The 15,576-nt window shown below is 48.4% G+C and overlaps 1 protein-coding gene across 1 annotated transcript in view; it reads right to left on the bottom strand.

Moving 5' to 3' along the window:
* Positions 1 to 6,682: 6,682 nt before the first annotated feature.
* Positions 6,683 to 15,576, bottom strand: part of LOC125756219 (gastrula zinc finger protein XlCGF57.1-like) — a 64,523-nt gene continuing 55,629 nt past the window's right edge. Inside the window, exon 4 of the mRNA XM_049415143.1 lies at positions 6,683 to 12,257. Coding sequence (XP_049271100.1) covers positions 11,011 to 12,150 — 1,140 coding nt within the window. The 5' untranslated portion in view covers positions 12,151 to 12,257 and the 3' untranslated portion in view covers positions 6,683 to 11,010. The remainder of the gene's footprint in view (positions 12,258 to 15,576) is intronic.

Raw genomic sequence — 15,576 nt, 5'->3', positions numbered from 1 at the left:
GGAGTACGGCCGCCCCATGTGGGTGTGGTTATTTGCGCTGGCATCGTTCGGTGAGCCTTTGTCTACGCCGCTGGTGCGCCGTGCTGCCGGTATGCGACACGATCAACCCATGTGTACTGTGAAATCTCTGAGCGCAGCCTTCACTTGTGTGATACACATGGTACCAATGTTCATCCTCTCTGAGGATTCGTGCAGAAGGCGGCTGACGACTCATTTGGCTTTGAGCAGCGGAGAGAGATGGTTCACGAAAACATCTACTAAAATGATATATAGCCCTTCCTATTAGTAGAGTTTTACTTTTTTTTGAAACTTATTTTGAACCATTTCTTTATTCTTCCATTTCCCTCACAAAGGCACGCAGCATCCTGACATGAGCGACGGAACAGCGCTGCGCGGAAGCAGTACATTGAGGGGCGGGTTGCGCGACTTGCTTACGTTAGGGTTGGTTTCGTAATCATCTGCAAGAAAATGCAGGGATGGATGGATGGTGGAACTTTATTAAGTATAGTCCTGAGAGACGCGACTAGCGCGCAGTGGGCTTCTCCCACGTTGGAACGGGCAGGCTTAGCCTGACCGCCGCATCGTGGGCTCTCTGGACGGCCCAAAGCTGATCCCCCTTGTTGGGGCTTCTGATGGCGGAGCTCCACTTGGCTGGGTCGGCTTGTTCACTGCCCAGTAACGAGGGGCATCGCCAGAGCATACGCTCTAAGTTAGCTATTTCCCACAAAGGGGACACGAGCTGCTAGTGTAAGTATCCGGGTAAATTTTGTGAAATAAGGCCAGATTTGGATATGAATCAGTCTGCAGGAGTCTAAGCGTCATGGCCTGGGCTCTGTGTAGTTTTCTGTGAGGAGGGGGGTAGACCCTCCTGCCTAGGTAGAAGTGCTGCAAGCATACCAGCATTTTTTTTGTTCTTGTTGTTCATCCCACTGTCGCAAAAGTGGGGCACTTGCACACTTCGAGCGTAGGAGTTACCTGCGTGGCACCCATTGGAAAGTCGTTGATTTCGTTGCTGCAGCGCTTGGTCAGGTGGCGTACATGAGTCCGGCATTCGAAGGTATGGACGCGGCATATTCTATGAACTTCATTTCGATCGAATCTCGCGAGTCAGCAAGGCAAGCGCGGCCATTTGCGATAATGAAAGAGCCCTTGAGATGCGACTACGCCAGCGGCACAAGGAATTCAATTCTCACGGCACAAGGAATGCTCTGCGATTTGTACTTGGCGTACGAGCACAAACACGTATTTTAGTCGTGGCTTAAGTAATCGTTTTAACATACTGAACAGGTTTCGAGCGGCTATCACTGAGACAAAAGCTATCACTAGAGTGTACTAGAACAGGAGAGTGCTCGGAACGAGCTTCGAAAAGTGAAGCCCAAACAGGGTCAACCCGCTTGTAGCGCTGCGATCGGTAGCCTGCAATGTGTCGTCGTTTAAGAGCTGCGCGCGGCTCCGCCGAAGTGGTGCAAGAGTAGAATGCCCGCTTCCCACTCAAAAGGCCCGGCTTCGAATCGCAGCTGTAGATGGTGGGTTTTAGGGGCGAAGCTCCTTAAGGCGGCACCCGTTCGTCCCTCGTAGTCGTAGTCGTAGTGCGTAACCAGTCTTACGCTTTGACCTCCAAGGTGGTGCCGGTGGGAGATTTTTCCTGTGCGTTGTTGAACAATAAAAAATTCGCAGCGTTAGCTAAAAGGCGACTTCTTCTGTCTCTCATTCCCATTAGCAGCCATTCTTTACCTCCAAGGTAGTGCCTGGTGAGATTTCTCCTGTGCGTGATTAAACAACAAAAGTTTTCTTCAAAACGCCGTTGATTGATGAAATAAACCAACGAAAGACGCCAGATGTTTTGTAAAAGCAAAACAAAAGAACGCCAGATGCTTCTAAAGCAAAACGAAAAGACGCCAGATGTTTTCTAAAGCAATAGTTTTCTAAACAATGAAAATTTACAGCGTACATGTAAAATTAAAGTGAGCTGCAAGTCGTCATAACTCATCGAACCTTTAGTATAAACGCGCCCGATCTCACGTCGGTGATGATGTACTGGGCAGAATTCACGGAAGATTCACGGTTTACCGATGAACCTCCGCAGCTTCGCCCACTCATCATCATTCACTCCGTGGATATGCTGTTTTTATTCTTAGTGTCACCTTTTATATATGTATTGGTTCTCCTTTGTTTCTTAAAATAGGTGCAGTTGCTAGGTGTTGGTTCAAAAAATAATGCAAAATGGGAAGTAAATTAGAAGAAATTTGACAGTGAGGATGGATGGATGGATGCTATGAGCGTCCCCTTTATAACGGGGCGGTGACATGTCTGCCACCATGCTCGAAGAAAAAAGAAAAAAAAGCTTCCTTGTTTCATGCTGGCCTAATACCTTACCTACATTGATTAACTCTATGTTATTACACCAAAAAAATATAAATTCACGGTCTATCTCTCTGCCTCTTAAGACAGAATGGCCTTATTTTCCCCCCATTATTTATTTTTGTTCTTTATCTCTACTTTTCTGCCACCAATATTCTAACCGTCTCTTACTTATTTCTATCGCGGACGTGTTCAGCTTTCCATTGTTGTCCCTAAAACCCAAGGCTTCATGTAGACTCGTGCCCACACGCATACCTGGGTGAATATCGCCACATTCAATCAGTACATGTTCCATCGTTTCCTTAGTTCCCCCGCAGCATGTACATTGTTCTTCTTCGTTACTGAATCTCGCTTTATAACTACGCGTTCTAAGGCAGCCCGACCTTGCTTCAAACAGTAAAGCGCTTCCCCTTGAATTATCATAAAACCTTTCCCTCCTTATTTCGTTTTTTTTCCCTTTCGGTAGTTACTCAGAGCCGGCTTCTTTTCCATCGCTGTCATCCCATAAGTAGCTCCGCCTCTCTGACCTTCCGCTTAATGCTCCTTGTTGCCATATCACCCGCACTGCCAGCCGTATATTTACTGGTGAGCCTCCTAGTTCTTTTTCTCCACTGCGTATCAACGCTTTTTCTATACAAATACCTGAAAACCTTCTCTGCCCATCTACTCTTCATTTTCCTCAGCCTCTCTTCGAATCTCATTTTGCTCTGGGCTTCCCTCACTTCAAAGCCTGTCCATCCCATATCACCCTTTACAGCCTCATTTGTCGTCTTCCCGTGAGCGCCCAACGCGAGGCGGCCCACTGTCCTTTGATTTACATCCATTCCTGATTGTACCTCTGACTTCATGCACACCACTGAGTTCCCAAATGTAAGCCCCGGGACCATCACACCATTCCACAGCCCTCGAAGCACCTCGTACCTATTTTATCCCCATAAAGCTCTGTGCTTCATAATTGCAGCATTCGTCTTTCCCTTTGCTACCGATGCTTTCTCTTGTACCTCCATATATCTATCCCCCTCATTTACCCATACTCCGAGGTACTTGTACTCGCTTACCCTCGGTATTTTTTGGCTCTGTATGAAGACCGCATGATCGTCGTGATCATTGAATACCATCAATCCACATGTTTCACTATAGAGCCTCACATTCCCTTCCGCATTTATCTGCCAGTCGCTGTATATCATCTTGACTGTCCGCAAATAAGACAATATCATAAGCATAAAATAGACCTGGAAGCTTCTGCTAAACATCATCTTAACGTATCTTCTGCTAAACCATCGTGCCGACCTGTTTGTGTGACAAATTAAATCCAATATTGCTACCTTCTAGCGCTTTTTCCATCCTCACCATGTACATCATGAATAACAGCGGGGAAAAAGGACATCCCTGTCTCAGCCCCTTGCTAATTTCAACGCTGTCCTTGCTACTTATTCCTTCCCATTCTATACAAACTGTATTTTCTCGGTATATTTTCCTCAAAAGCTGTATACAGTCGTCCCCTATGCCCACTTCTTTCAATATATCCCACAAAATTTCCTGGTTAACGTTGTCATACGCCCCGGTGATATCTAGATAAGCTACGTATAAAGGCCTGTTTTCTATTTTCGATACTTCTATACACTGGGTAAGAACATATAGATTATCGTCTAACCACCTGTCGATTCGAAATCCATTCTGAAGTTCTCCCAAAATGTCATTTTGTTCTACCCACGCTTCTATTTTTAATTTTACTGCCTGCATCGCCAACCTGTATAGCACCGATGTAATGGTTAGCGGTCTATACGAGCGAATGTTATCCTTTTCTCCCTTGCCTTTATAGATTAAGTTCATTCTACTTTTTCGCCAACTGTCTGGTATCTCCCTCTCCTTTAAGCACTTCTCTACGGCTTTCAGCAGTACTTCTTGAGTGTTATGCCCGAGTTCGTTAATGAGGCTGACGGGAACCCCATCTAAGCCCGGAGTAGTGCGCTTAGGAATTTTTCCTTCGGCCTTCTTCCAATTGAAATTCTCTAGTACTACATATTCGTCAGTTGCACTCTGTGGTAAGAGGACGGTGAACGAGCGTCGGCGTCGTGTGGTGCTCGGCGTGCGGTGCCGAATTTGAAGTGCGCGGGCTCCTCGTGATGATGATCGGCGTGCGGGGCCGATGAAGAAAGGCGGGCCACGGAAACGCAGCTCGAGCGACGAAAAAAAGAAGTGGCTGGCCTGGGAAGACTGAGGACGAACTCGACGAGAGCGCATGAAGTTCTGGCTCCGTTCCGGCTTCGCCATCGTCACGGCCTCCTGAGCTGGGCCTCGCCCCGGCTCCTGTGACCGGCCTACCGTCCTTGGCTCGGGTTTCGTCCCGGGCAGTTCTTCATACCGGGTCCACACCCGGGTGCCGTCCACGAGCCTGGGCCACGCCCCGGTGCTCGTCTTTGACCTGGGAGCCTCGCCTGATGCTGTTCAGGGTGCCTCCAGGGCTGTTCTTGAGCCGGGGTCACGACCGGCGCTGTTCTGACACCCTGGCTACGTCACCGTGCTGACGTGCTGCCGTGGCCGTGCCAAGGTTCGCCACAAGCCCGACCGCGTCGATTTGTTCGGACCCGCCGCCGCGCCGCAAGACCGACGCCCGCAGACTGTGAGTGCGCGTGACTGAGGTTTTGTAAATAGGCTATATAGGATATGTTTATGCTCGTTGTGTACATGTTTGGTCTGACGTCCTGGTTCGTGTCATATTAAACTTCCCTGTGTCTCCTGGAGCGTACGTCGTTCGTCTGGCCAACCTGCGCCCACATTCAGACCCCCACACACTCCTTTGCGTACTTTTACTCACCGGGGGAATCCCCTGGGTGACCTTTTTAAACGAATCGGCTGTTATCTTTCGGATGTAACCTAGCGCTTCATGCCCTTCCAATTGATTTCCTCATCTACCAAACGTTGTTGCATTGTGACAGACTTCCTACCTAGCGCTTTTAGGTGGCTCCAAAATATCCTAGGCGCGGCCTTCTTCTTTTCGCGAATCTCTGTCATCCAGCGTTCACTCTCACCTTTAATTTTTGCCTCGACTAATTTCTGCACAGTGGATTTTTGCTCTACATATATTTCCCATATTTGGTTGACTTCGTCTGTGGCCGCTTCTCCTTTTTTGCCTGTTTGTACTCCCGTGATGCCTCACGTCGCTTCTCGATCGCCTCCCGGATTTCTTTGTTCCACCAACTCGGAACGGCCGTAGAACCAATGTACAGAAGTGAAGCCCAAACAGGGTCAACCACCTGCGGCGCTGCGATCGGTAGTCTGCAATGTGTCCTCGTTCAATAGGTGCGCGCGGCTCCGCAAAAGTGGCGCAGGGGTAGAATGCCGGCTTGTGCACTTATGTGCACTTAACGGCTTGTGTGGCTTGTGCACTTAATGTATGGCCTTCGAGATTTTCGCGAACACGAGAGTCGAAACGAGATTTCACATTTTACGCTATTTTTTGTCGCAATACGTAGCAACAGAAGCTAGTTTTAAGAAACAAAGGAAAACCAACAGAGCTATAAAAGGCGACACTATATAAGAATAAAAACCCACCATCTACAGCTGCGATTCGAACCCGAGCCTTTTCAGTGGGAAGCCGGCATTCTACCCCTGCGCCACTTTTGCGGAGCCGCGCGCAACTCTTGAACGAGGACACATTGCATACTACCGATCGCAGCGCCGCAGGTGGTTGACCCTGTTTGGGCTTCACTTTCTGTACATTGGTGCTACAATCCGTTCCGAGCACTCCCATGTTCTAGTACACTCTACTATCAAATACTATCACTGAGACACGACAGTGTGAGCAGAGCAGGCGGCGAAAAATGAGCAATATGAACCTTTCGCGCCGTTCTCCAAGGTGACGCCAAAAAGAAAATTGGCGAAGCTTGCACTAAAACGCGCAAGGCTTGAAACAGCAACTGGACTGAAGACTAATCTGGTTGCTTCTAGGCCATAGCTAGGTGATGCAAATTTTAGGTTGCTTCTAGGTTGGAGTTAAGCCATAGACAGCCACAGACACGCCACGTTTGTCCATACTCTTGAGACAAACTCGCGCTGAAAGCAAGCGTTCGCATTTCTCATAGATCTACGGGCGCGTCGTCGTTGGCGTACGCCTTCCATTGCTTCGGTGCCTTCTCGCAGCCGCCTTTGACTTTACCGTTCCCTATTACTTTCTCGTTGTAAGTACTCGGTGTCTTCGGCTCGCCGCCGTCCCATCACACCAATTTCTTGGGCTAACTGCTGCCTTTTTCATTTTTAGTGGACCAGTGGCGAGTAGCGGTATGTACCAAATTTCTGCTCCACATAACCGTTTATGATGATGACAGTTCCGATAGGCCGCACAGTGGCGTACACCCAATTAGATAGCTTTTTGCGATCGACTCACAAGGAATGATTTGCTCAACAGCTTCGCTGTTAGGTTCTTTATTCCATGAGTCAAATAGTAACGCACAAGCAGCATTTTAGTAGGTTTTGTAATCCACGGAACGTTATTTTTCCTTATAAGTAGTCCGAGTGCTAGTGATTACCAGAGACCGGATTTTAGGCAAATGCCAATTTTGTTCCTTGCGCTCCTATCGGGCCATTTTGATATATCAGCCAGAATTAGAGGTTAGAAGGGCTTTTATCGTGTTCTTATAGTGCCTATACACCTTTTCCGAGGAGCAGCCTCGCACCAGTGAGCTGCTGGGGTAGAGGTAGTAGAGGGTATGCTCAGTGTTGCCATCGTGCTTTGGACTGTGCCATTGCTGTGTTGGTGTTTCTTTCTGTACGCGTTTGTGTGACTTCGGTATGCGCCTGTCTCCGATACGAAGTGACTATCATGGCAGAAAATTTACTGCATTCGCATAGCAAGTCATTTGGCCATCACTGTGTCGTGTACGGGTGAACGAACAAGCAGCTGAATAGAAGTATTTTAGGCACAATCGCGTGTCCGTAGCACAGCACGCCACGCGATGAGTGCAAGTCTGGCATGTCCGCGCTGCATCGTTTTCCTTCGTCGCCTGAACTGCTGCAGCAGTGGGTGGCTTCAGTAAATCGGAAGAACTTCCGCGTGCCTCCATCGTCACGCCTCTGTTCCCGGTATTTTGTTGGCGGCAAGAACAACGTTCCCGTGCAGCATTCTGGATAGGAAAGAAAGGTACGCAAGCCCCCGATGACTCGTAAGAATGTTGCGGATTCGTACTTCATATCGTCCATAACACAGCGGCCAACACGGCTGCAAACTTCGCCTTGTCCGGTTACGCATGTGCAGCCTGCGCCCGCCGTACTTCACCGGAGGGCGTCGCGGAAACCCACGCGCGATGGGGTCTACTGTTCACGGCTTGCGACGGTGTGACATTCCCCTACGCAGCACGACTTCTTCCTTAACATTGTGCGCCAGCGACTGACCCACCCAGCCAGACTGCACGTAGTTGTGAGACTCAAGTGCCTCGTAGCTGTACACCTGGCGAAAACCCCACGCATTCGCCTTAACGAGCTATAAACAATTACACCACTTCCCGCTAAAGTGTACCATGAGGCGATGCGAATCCAGAGCACTTGCACGATCGCGTTCCGTTGGCGTTCGTTGGGCATGCTACCGACCTCGAGTCGTGTAACGCGAAGAGGAACGCTACGCGTGTCGTGTCTTCCCTCTAGCCTGGCCGTTAATCCTCACAGGGCGAGCGGGGAACGCGGTCGACAGGCGCGCGAGATGGGTGTAGCGTAGGAGAGGAGAGGGGACGCGCATGCGCTGGCGCTCATCGCGGCATCGCGCAGGAGAGAATTTCGGCATGTCGAGCCCGCATTTTAGAGTGGAGAAGAGGAAAGGGGAGCGGGAGCGGAGATTTGCGCATGCGCAGTTACGGTGGTCACGCCGCACACCACCACCACCGGTTTGAACTCCGCTATAAGATGCTTCGCATCTAAAATGTTCACTCGCCGTATTTCTGGCCACTCACACGTGTCCTCGACCTAGTCTTCGACGTCGTTGGGGTGAATGTAGGTCAATGTATCTGTGAAGAAGAAGGATTGTGCAGTGTTTGCAGTTTACAGCTGACAAACTTACGCGCCGCGAATGAGTATGCGCGGAGGGGTGAAACTGATGGATAATCCGTAGACTTCTAGTACGCCAATGAAGGAAAGCGGTAGGCAGCTGTAAGAACACTCTAGTTACCGATTATTAACACTTCACGCCGTGATCGACCCGGTGCTAGGCTTGCTGCTACTGACCGACGACGAAGCACTGCCGTTCGCAGACGCGGAGCTCATTCTTGCGTCGCAAGCGTGAATGCGCGCCGCTGAACGGTTCAGACAGTGACGAATCGGTCAGAGGCAGCGACGACATCAAACAGTCTCCAGAAACGAAAAATCAGCAAACACAGGCTTTAGCAGGGATCTCGCACGAACGGATAGCGCGCCGGTTCGAGTACGCGCAGCCCAAGATGGCGATTTCGCCAATCTTGCACTATGGTGCTCTAGCCACCATACTTGCGCGTTAGACAGCACGCATTTCAATATGGCGCCCCCCTGGCGTGAGAATTTGAAAAGGTGTTTTTGGCGTTCGTGTCTACACTCTAAGAAGAAATCGAGCATTTGGGGACTATTTCTGCCACACAACAATATTAGTCATCCGGCTTGCTCGCGTTTCCTTTCTTGAAAACCTGGCTCTCGTCACTTTCCTATCAAGAATGCTATGCCACGCTGATAATGCGCGCGTCGTACGTGACAGGGAAGTGCCGGGACCACGGTGATAACGCGAGGAGAGTACGCGAGGTGGTTGACGATTGTTGTTGTGTGGCAGAAAGACTCCCCAAATACTCGATTTTTTTCTTAGTGTAAATGCTTACAAATGCCTATATGAACACTATTTAGCCTCAACTTTCCCTCCCGGCTGCAGTTCGAGCCTGTTATTCATGCTACCACGCAACATTGACTGTTCGGAGCTATGGGGTTCAACCTAGTCCTTTAGTTCAACCAACTCCCTAAAACAACCGCTAGCAGCAGTGAAGTGGGACACGCCGGCGAGAATTCGCCGCCGCGCTGACATGGCGCGAGTGGTTGGCGAATGCGAAACACCAAAGCCGCAGGCGGAGAGTGAAGAGCAAGAAAAGAAAGAAAAATGTGATATGCACGCAGCATCTGTTTTGCATTTAATACAGTTTTTAAGGTGTTCACTACAATAGCACAGCCAGAAATTTTTTCGGGAGGGGGGGTGTTCAACTATACTTTATGTATCTTCGTGCGTGCGTTTGTACGTGTATATATACACATGCAAAACTGAAAAGTCTCGGGGCGGAGTGGTTGAAACCCCCGAATACAACCCCCCTTCCCCAGCCCCGCCTGGCGACGCCAGTGGCTCAATGCCAGGGGATAAAATGGCTATACGCGATTCGACCCGGCAAATAGGAGGGATCCTTCTCATTCAGGCCTTTCAGAGACCCTTCTCAGTCATGCCGAAAAGACACCCGGGAGTGTGCCGATTCGACATTGGACACTTGACTCACCGTGCAGAACACGGGAGAGATCGTGTTCTGCGAACCATGCGGGAAAAAGCACAATTGCACGGCGATGCTCAACTGGTGACACCTTTGTGCCATCTTAAGCAATAACATTTTAGATGCGAAGTATCTCTTGCTCGGGGGTATGTAACGCGGCGTGGTAATCCGCACGCGGCGTAGTAGTCCGCACTCACACTACGCATGCGCGACTCTCCTCCTTCCCTCTCTCCAACAGCTAAGCGTTACTCTCTCCACTTCTCTACCAGCACCTGCTTGCGCTTCTCCTGCGTTCTCGCTTCTGCTCGCACGGCGCATACGCTACTCTCCTCCTCTAGTCTCCTGTCCTTCAAGTGGTAGAGCGAAGCGCGCGTTCAGTCTAGCGCTTGCCTCGGTTGGCTCCTCTGAAATGCGGGCTCGACATGCCGAAATTCTCTCCTGCGCAGCGCCGCGATGAGGGCCAACGCATGCGCGTCCCCTCCCCTCTCTCTCTCCTACGCTGCCTCTCTCTCGCGCGCCTGCCGACGTTCCCCGCACGCCCTGTGAGAGTTAACGGCCAGGCTAGAAAGAAGACACGACACGCGTAGTGTTCCTCTTCGCGTTCCACGGCGCGAGGTCGGTGGCATGCCCAGCGAACACCAACGGAAAGCGATCGTGCAAGTGCTCCGGCTTCGCATCGCCTCATGGTACCCTTTAGCGGGAGATGATGTAATTTTTTTGTTTTCCTGTCATAGACATAGGTCGCGCACGTCTGTGTTTGAAATTATTTGTATTTATGTGAAACTTTATTGTGCCTATATTTAGGATATTGGAGGCCTAAAACGTTCTTTTGCCTGCCTACTTTTGGCACCTAAAATGAGCTTTTTTAATGACTAAAAATACGGCCTCTAGTGATTACTGTATTTGGGACGCTCGACGTCATCGGGCTCATTCCTAAATGTGCCACTGGTGGCGCATATTGTGTGCTATACTTACCTAAATTTCTCGGTTAGTAGAGTACTGCTGCTAACACTTACGCTTTAGACGTTCTCAAAAATTGGCCTTTCATTTTCACATGCAATGTTATTATTTGCCTTTGGGTCCCTTGAAACCAAACTTTCACAGTGACTTTTATTCAACAAACTCTGCTCTCTCGGCCACACCTTAAGAAAAGCCCATAGGCCCGTCACATTTATGGCTTGCCATTTTTATGACGGCGGGAAATGTGGTCTACGAGGATGTGTTTTCGTGAAAAAGATGCATTGCAGTGGGCACAGGAGAAGGGACGCTTTCTCGTGTGAGTGCGGACGTGTCTCTCAAAGGCATTTTTCTGCTTAAAGGATGCATCGCAATGGACACAGGAGAAGGGACGCTCTTTTGTGTGACTGCGTATGTGCATCACGAGGCTCCCTTTCCGCGAAAAGGATGCATCGCAGTGAACACAGGAGAAGGGACGCTCTCCTGTGTGAGAGCGCATGTGCTCGACGAGGTCGTATTTAGTCACAAATGATGCACTGCAGCGGACACAGGAAAAGCAATGCTCTCCTGTGTGACTGCGGACGTGTCTCTCGAGGGCCGTTTTGTGCTTAAAGGATGCATCGCAATGCACACAGGAAAAGGGACGCTCTTCAGTGTGAGTGCGTATGTGTATCACGAGGATCCCTTTGCGCGAAAAGGTTGCATTGCAGTGAACACAGGAGAAGGGACGCTCTCCTGTGTGAGAGCGCATGTGCTGAAGGAGGTAGTATTTAGACACAAACGATGCATTGCATTGGACACAGGATAAGCATCTCTCTCCTGTGTGCATGCGGACGTGTCTCAAGAGGTTCTTTTTCTGCTTAAAGGATGCATTGCAGTGGACACAGGAGAATGGAAGTTGTGCTGTGTGAATGCGAATGTGCGCCACGAGATCAGTTTCCATCACAAACGATGCACTGCAGTGGACGCAGGAAAAGGGACGCTCTCCTCTGTGGTGCGTGAGGATGTGTCTCCTGAGGCTCCTTTTGTGCACAAAGTATGCATTGCAGTGGGCACAGGAAAATGGATGCTCGCCTGTGTGTGTGCTGATGTGTCTCATGAGGTTGCATTTCTTCAAAAAGGTTGTATTGCACTGGTCACAGGAAAAGGGGCACTCTGTTGTGTGAGTACGCATGTGAACAGTAAGGGCATTTTTCCGCGAAAAGGATGCCTTGCAATGAACACAGGAAAAGGGACGCTCTCCTGTGTGATTGCGCATGTGAGCCACCAGCCTGGTGCCCTGAGAGAATGCTGCTGGGCACAGGTGGCACTGGAAAGGGCGTTCGCCTGTGTGTATCCGAAGGTGTCTGGTCATATTTGACTTTTTATGTGTCACATAGGTGCACTCCTGGCAGGAATGCAGTCGACTTCGTACAGGCACCAATGAAGAAGCCGGTTCCAGAGACGTAAAAGCCAAGGAACCTGCAAAATCACCGAGAGCAGACAAAGGTGGTGAAATTTATGTAGCATACACTATATCGAGCTGGAAAGCAGGAGCAAGTTAATACACCATGGTTGCTCCACATGTAAATGAAGAAGATGATCACCTTGTCTTACCCAAACCAGAAGTTGTTATCGCAGCAGTGCACCGACCCAGTACCTTTCACCAAATTGTTATCTTCCTGCACCTGAGCGCTACGCTATATACATGGGAACACCAGGTTGCCCAAAAATGGAACACGATTTACATGTCCTTCCGATGCTATATCTAAAGAGTTGAGTGTTTTTGAATATGCACCAATAAACTCATTAAACTACAGACGGTACTTTTGTTTGCACAGAAGTATCGACAAAGCACTGCACATGAAAATCACCATTTTATATTTTAACACATTAAATCAAACATATGAAATACATTATGAGTGAATTAAGTTTTTATTAATCACACTGAAAAAGATCAATAAAGGAAAAAGACAGTTATAAAAGTTACAATGGCATCACAGTTTTTGGAGTTGAGAACCACAAGGACATTATTGTGCAATAAACAAGGAACAGTTTCATTATATTACCACCCCAACTTATACATTTCCGACTAAGGTATCTATACTGCTTCAATGAAAGCGTAATGATACCAGGGAATGCAATGTCACTTATTGACCATATAATGCTTTAATAGCTTACAAGTCACTTATGGATCATTATTTAAATTTTGCAATGTCAAATCAAAGTTCGACTACCGAGCATTGCGTGAACTTATCTGCAAAGCTGTTTCTTCAGCACCGATAATATGTAAAAACAGAAGCATGTATTATTAATTACGTAGTCTGAACGAGTGCTTTGCGAGACAAGCAGAATTTTTTCACGCTGATGATTGAGATTTGAATGTTGGAGTGAAATGCATAACTTTCTTCCCTGTTTCAGTAGACTGACAGTGAAAACTTAAAAAGTGAATTTTATATCGTTCAATATGGCCAATGAGAAGTAGCAGTTTAGAAATGGTCACATCACAATCCTAAGTTCATAATGGAGTAGGCTGCAACATAACTGTAAAATGGTAAATGATCTTGAAGAAGAGCCTGTTGCGATGCCCTTTTAGCAATATTCAAAGTATGCAACTTTTTGGTTGATAATTAGGACGAATCTAAACACATGCAACAGCACACATACAACTGTTAAGGCAAGCACAAACACAGTACACCCACACATATACTTTACCCTTGATACCAATCCGGCTTGAACGTTAGAAATTCCTTAATGAGTTACATTTTCTTACCACTGTAATTGAGTGACACCATATGTTTTACTTATTTCACACAACAGGCTACCTGTTTCAAACGACAGGTGATATGTTGCTGTTTTTTCACTCACAACCAAAGACTCTGCCGCCGGCAGCTGAATTTCTGCGATACGAGCTCTTTAACGCTATTGCGTTAATATCCAGCGAAGGGACGTCCGCAGACACTACCAGGTTTACTGCGTTCTTTACGAAAACAAATCCGGAAGTATACTGAGGAGCAGTGCTGGTGGTAACACGTTACATATATGCCGTTACAGATAATGCGTTACTTTTTTCGGTTTTTTAGTAACGTACTAGTTGCATTTCTTAACTGTAACGGATAACGTACTTACGCTAACATTTTTCGGTAATGTGAGGTATCCCATTAGTCGCTACTTTTTATTCCAATTATCCTGGAAGTATTCCACAAAACTCCTTCGTCTCGTAGGCGCCGCTTTCCCAGAGCTATCCTTATGACGCAGCCGCGGACTGCTGTCGGCCTGCCAGGTGTTGAAAATATGAGTATCATCTAATGCGTCCGTCGAGCGCCTATTTACCGTAGCTGCGGACGTGTTCACTAAAAAGCGAGGCATACTGTGCGACGACAGCTTAGAGATAGAGCTGTCGCTTAAATTCTACAAGTTGTAGTTGCCAGCAACTTGTCCCTGCAGTACTATACAAGGCTTACACCTACGTCACTTGAAGTCCCTACTCGGAGAGAGTCGGCCATATTGGCGAACAGCGGTTAGACCTTGTTTAGAGCTGCCTTGTAGCATCTGCGAGTTTTGTCCTCCACTATGGTTCTATGCGCAGTTGTATGCAGCTCTAATCATATCAACAGCCGTGGGAGAAAGAAGCAGCCCACTAGTAGGCACTTCTTTTGAATACCAAAGGTTATTAAGGCCAGTGCGAGCGTACTAAAATGCTCAGCGTGAACCATCAGAGGACCTGGCTGGCGTGCATAAGGTGTGCGAATTTCGACGAACAATACCCCAAACGTTCGTGTGTCCGGAGCACACTTCGTGGCATGCAAGCGAAGAAGATAGGAGATATGAAGACACTAATTAACGCGAATGCTCTAGTGTTCGTAGGAGAGCCGTCCGCGTTGTTCGACGAGACGAATCCAGGCTGGGCGCCGCCGTCTCTACGACTCAGCTACAGCTGCAAGCATGCAGGCTCTGCGCGACATGGCGCGCGGAAAAGCGGCATCACGAAAAGCGGCAAGTGGAGGCCGAACGGCGCCGAGCACAGACGGATGCGTTTTGACGAAGCGGAATGCACCTCACTCTCGATGACGGTCCGCATGCAGTGACTAGACGCTCAGTACTACGTTCACACACACGTACAACCTCCCTCTATGTTTATGACAAAACGAACAGCAAAGGGGACGCATGATGGAAAAGCGCGCTGCCGCGTGAGCACCTCCCTGCACTCGGACGAGAACTAAGCGCAAACATCAGCATTTGTTGATTTAGCAGCGTCCGTGCATCGCTGTTTGATAACTAGGTGCTGGCGAATGCGCGAAGCGAAGTTACAAGCCATCACATGCAACTCTAAAGTAAACGTTAGGTTGCTATAATATTGCTTAAGTCCAGCACGTTTGTGCAAAGCTTTCTAGTTAAATCAGTAATTCAGCTAAAATCGTAGGTTCGGTTAGAGGTTTTATGCAAAACATAAATATGACGTATATAAAATTATTATTCTGGTTCTTGCAGCAAGGGCGCACCGATTCAAATTTCTGACCCTGGAGTAACGGCAAAAGTAACAGGCGTTACTTTTTTTGGTAACGGTAACGCGTTAGCTTTTTTGTAGGTAACGTATAGACGGTACTGTGTTCCTTTTTCGTTAGCGTAACGAGTAACGTTTTGAGTTGCTTTTTTTTGGTAATGCATACAACACTGCTGGGGAGCTGGCCTTTGAACAGCGGTTGCAAATATGTGAACAGATTAACAGAACAACAACTTCAAGCAAAGCGTGGGGTATCATGAGATCCCTTCTGGGCCGGCGCAAGACATCTGTAGTGCA

The sequence above is a fragment of the Rhipicephalus sanguineus genome, chromosome 4, assembly GCF_013339695.2.
Source record: "Rhipicephalus sanguineus isolate Rsan-2018 chromosome 4, BIME_Rsan_1.4, whole genome shotgun sequence".
In the NCBI taxonomy this organism is placed as follows: Eukaryota; Metazoa; Arthropoda; class Arachnida; order Ixodida; family Ixodidae; genus Rhipicephalus; species Rhipicephalus sanguineus.
Note: the sequence above shows the minus strand (reverse complement) of the source record. Positions and strands in the feature narration are given on the sequence as shown.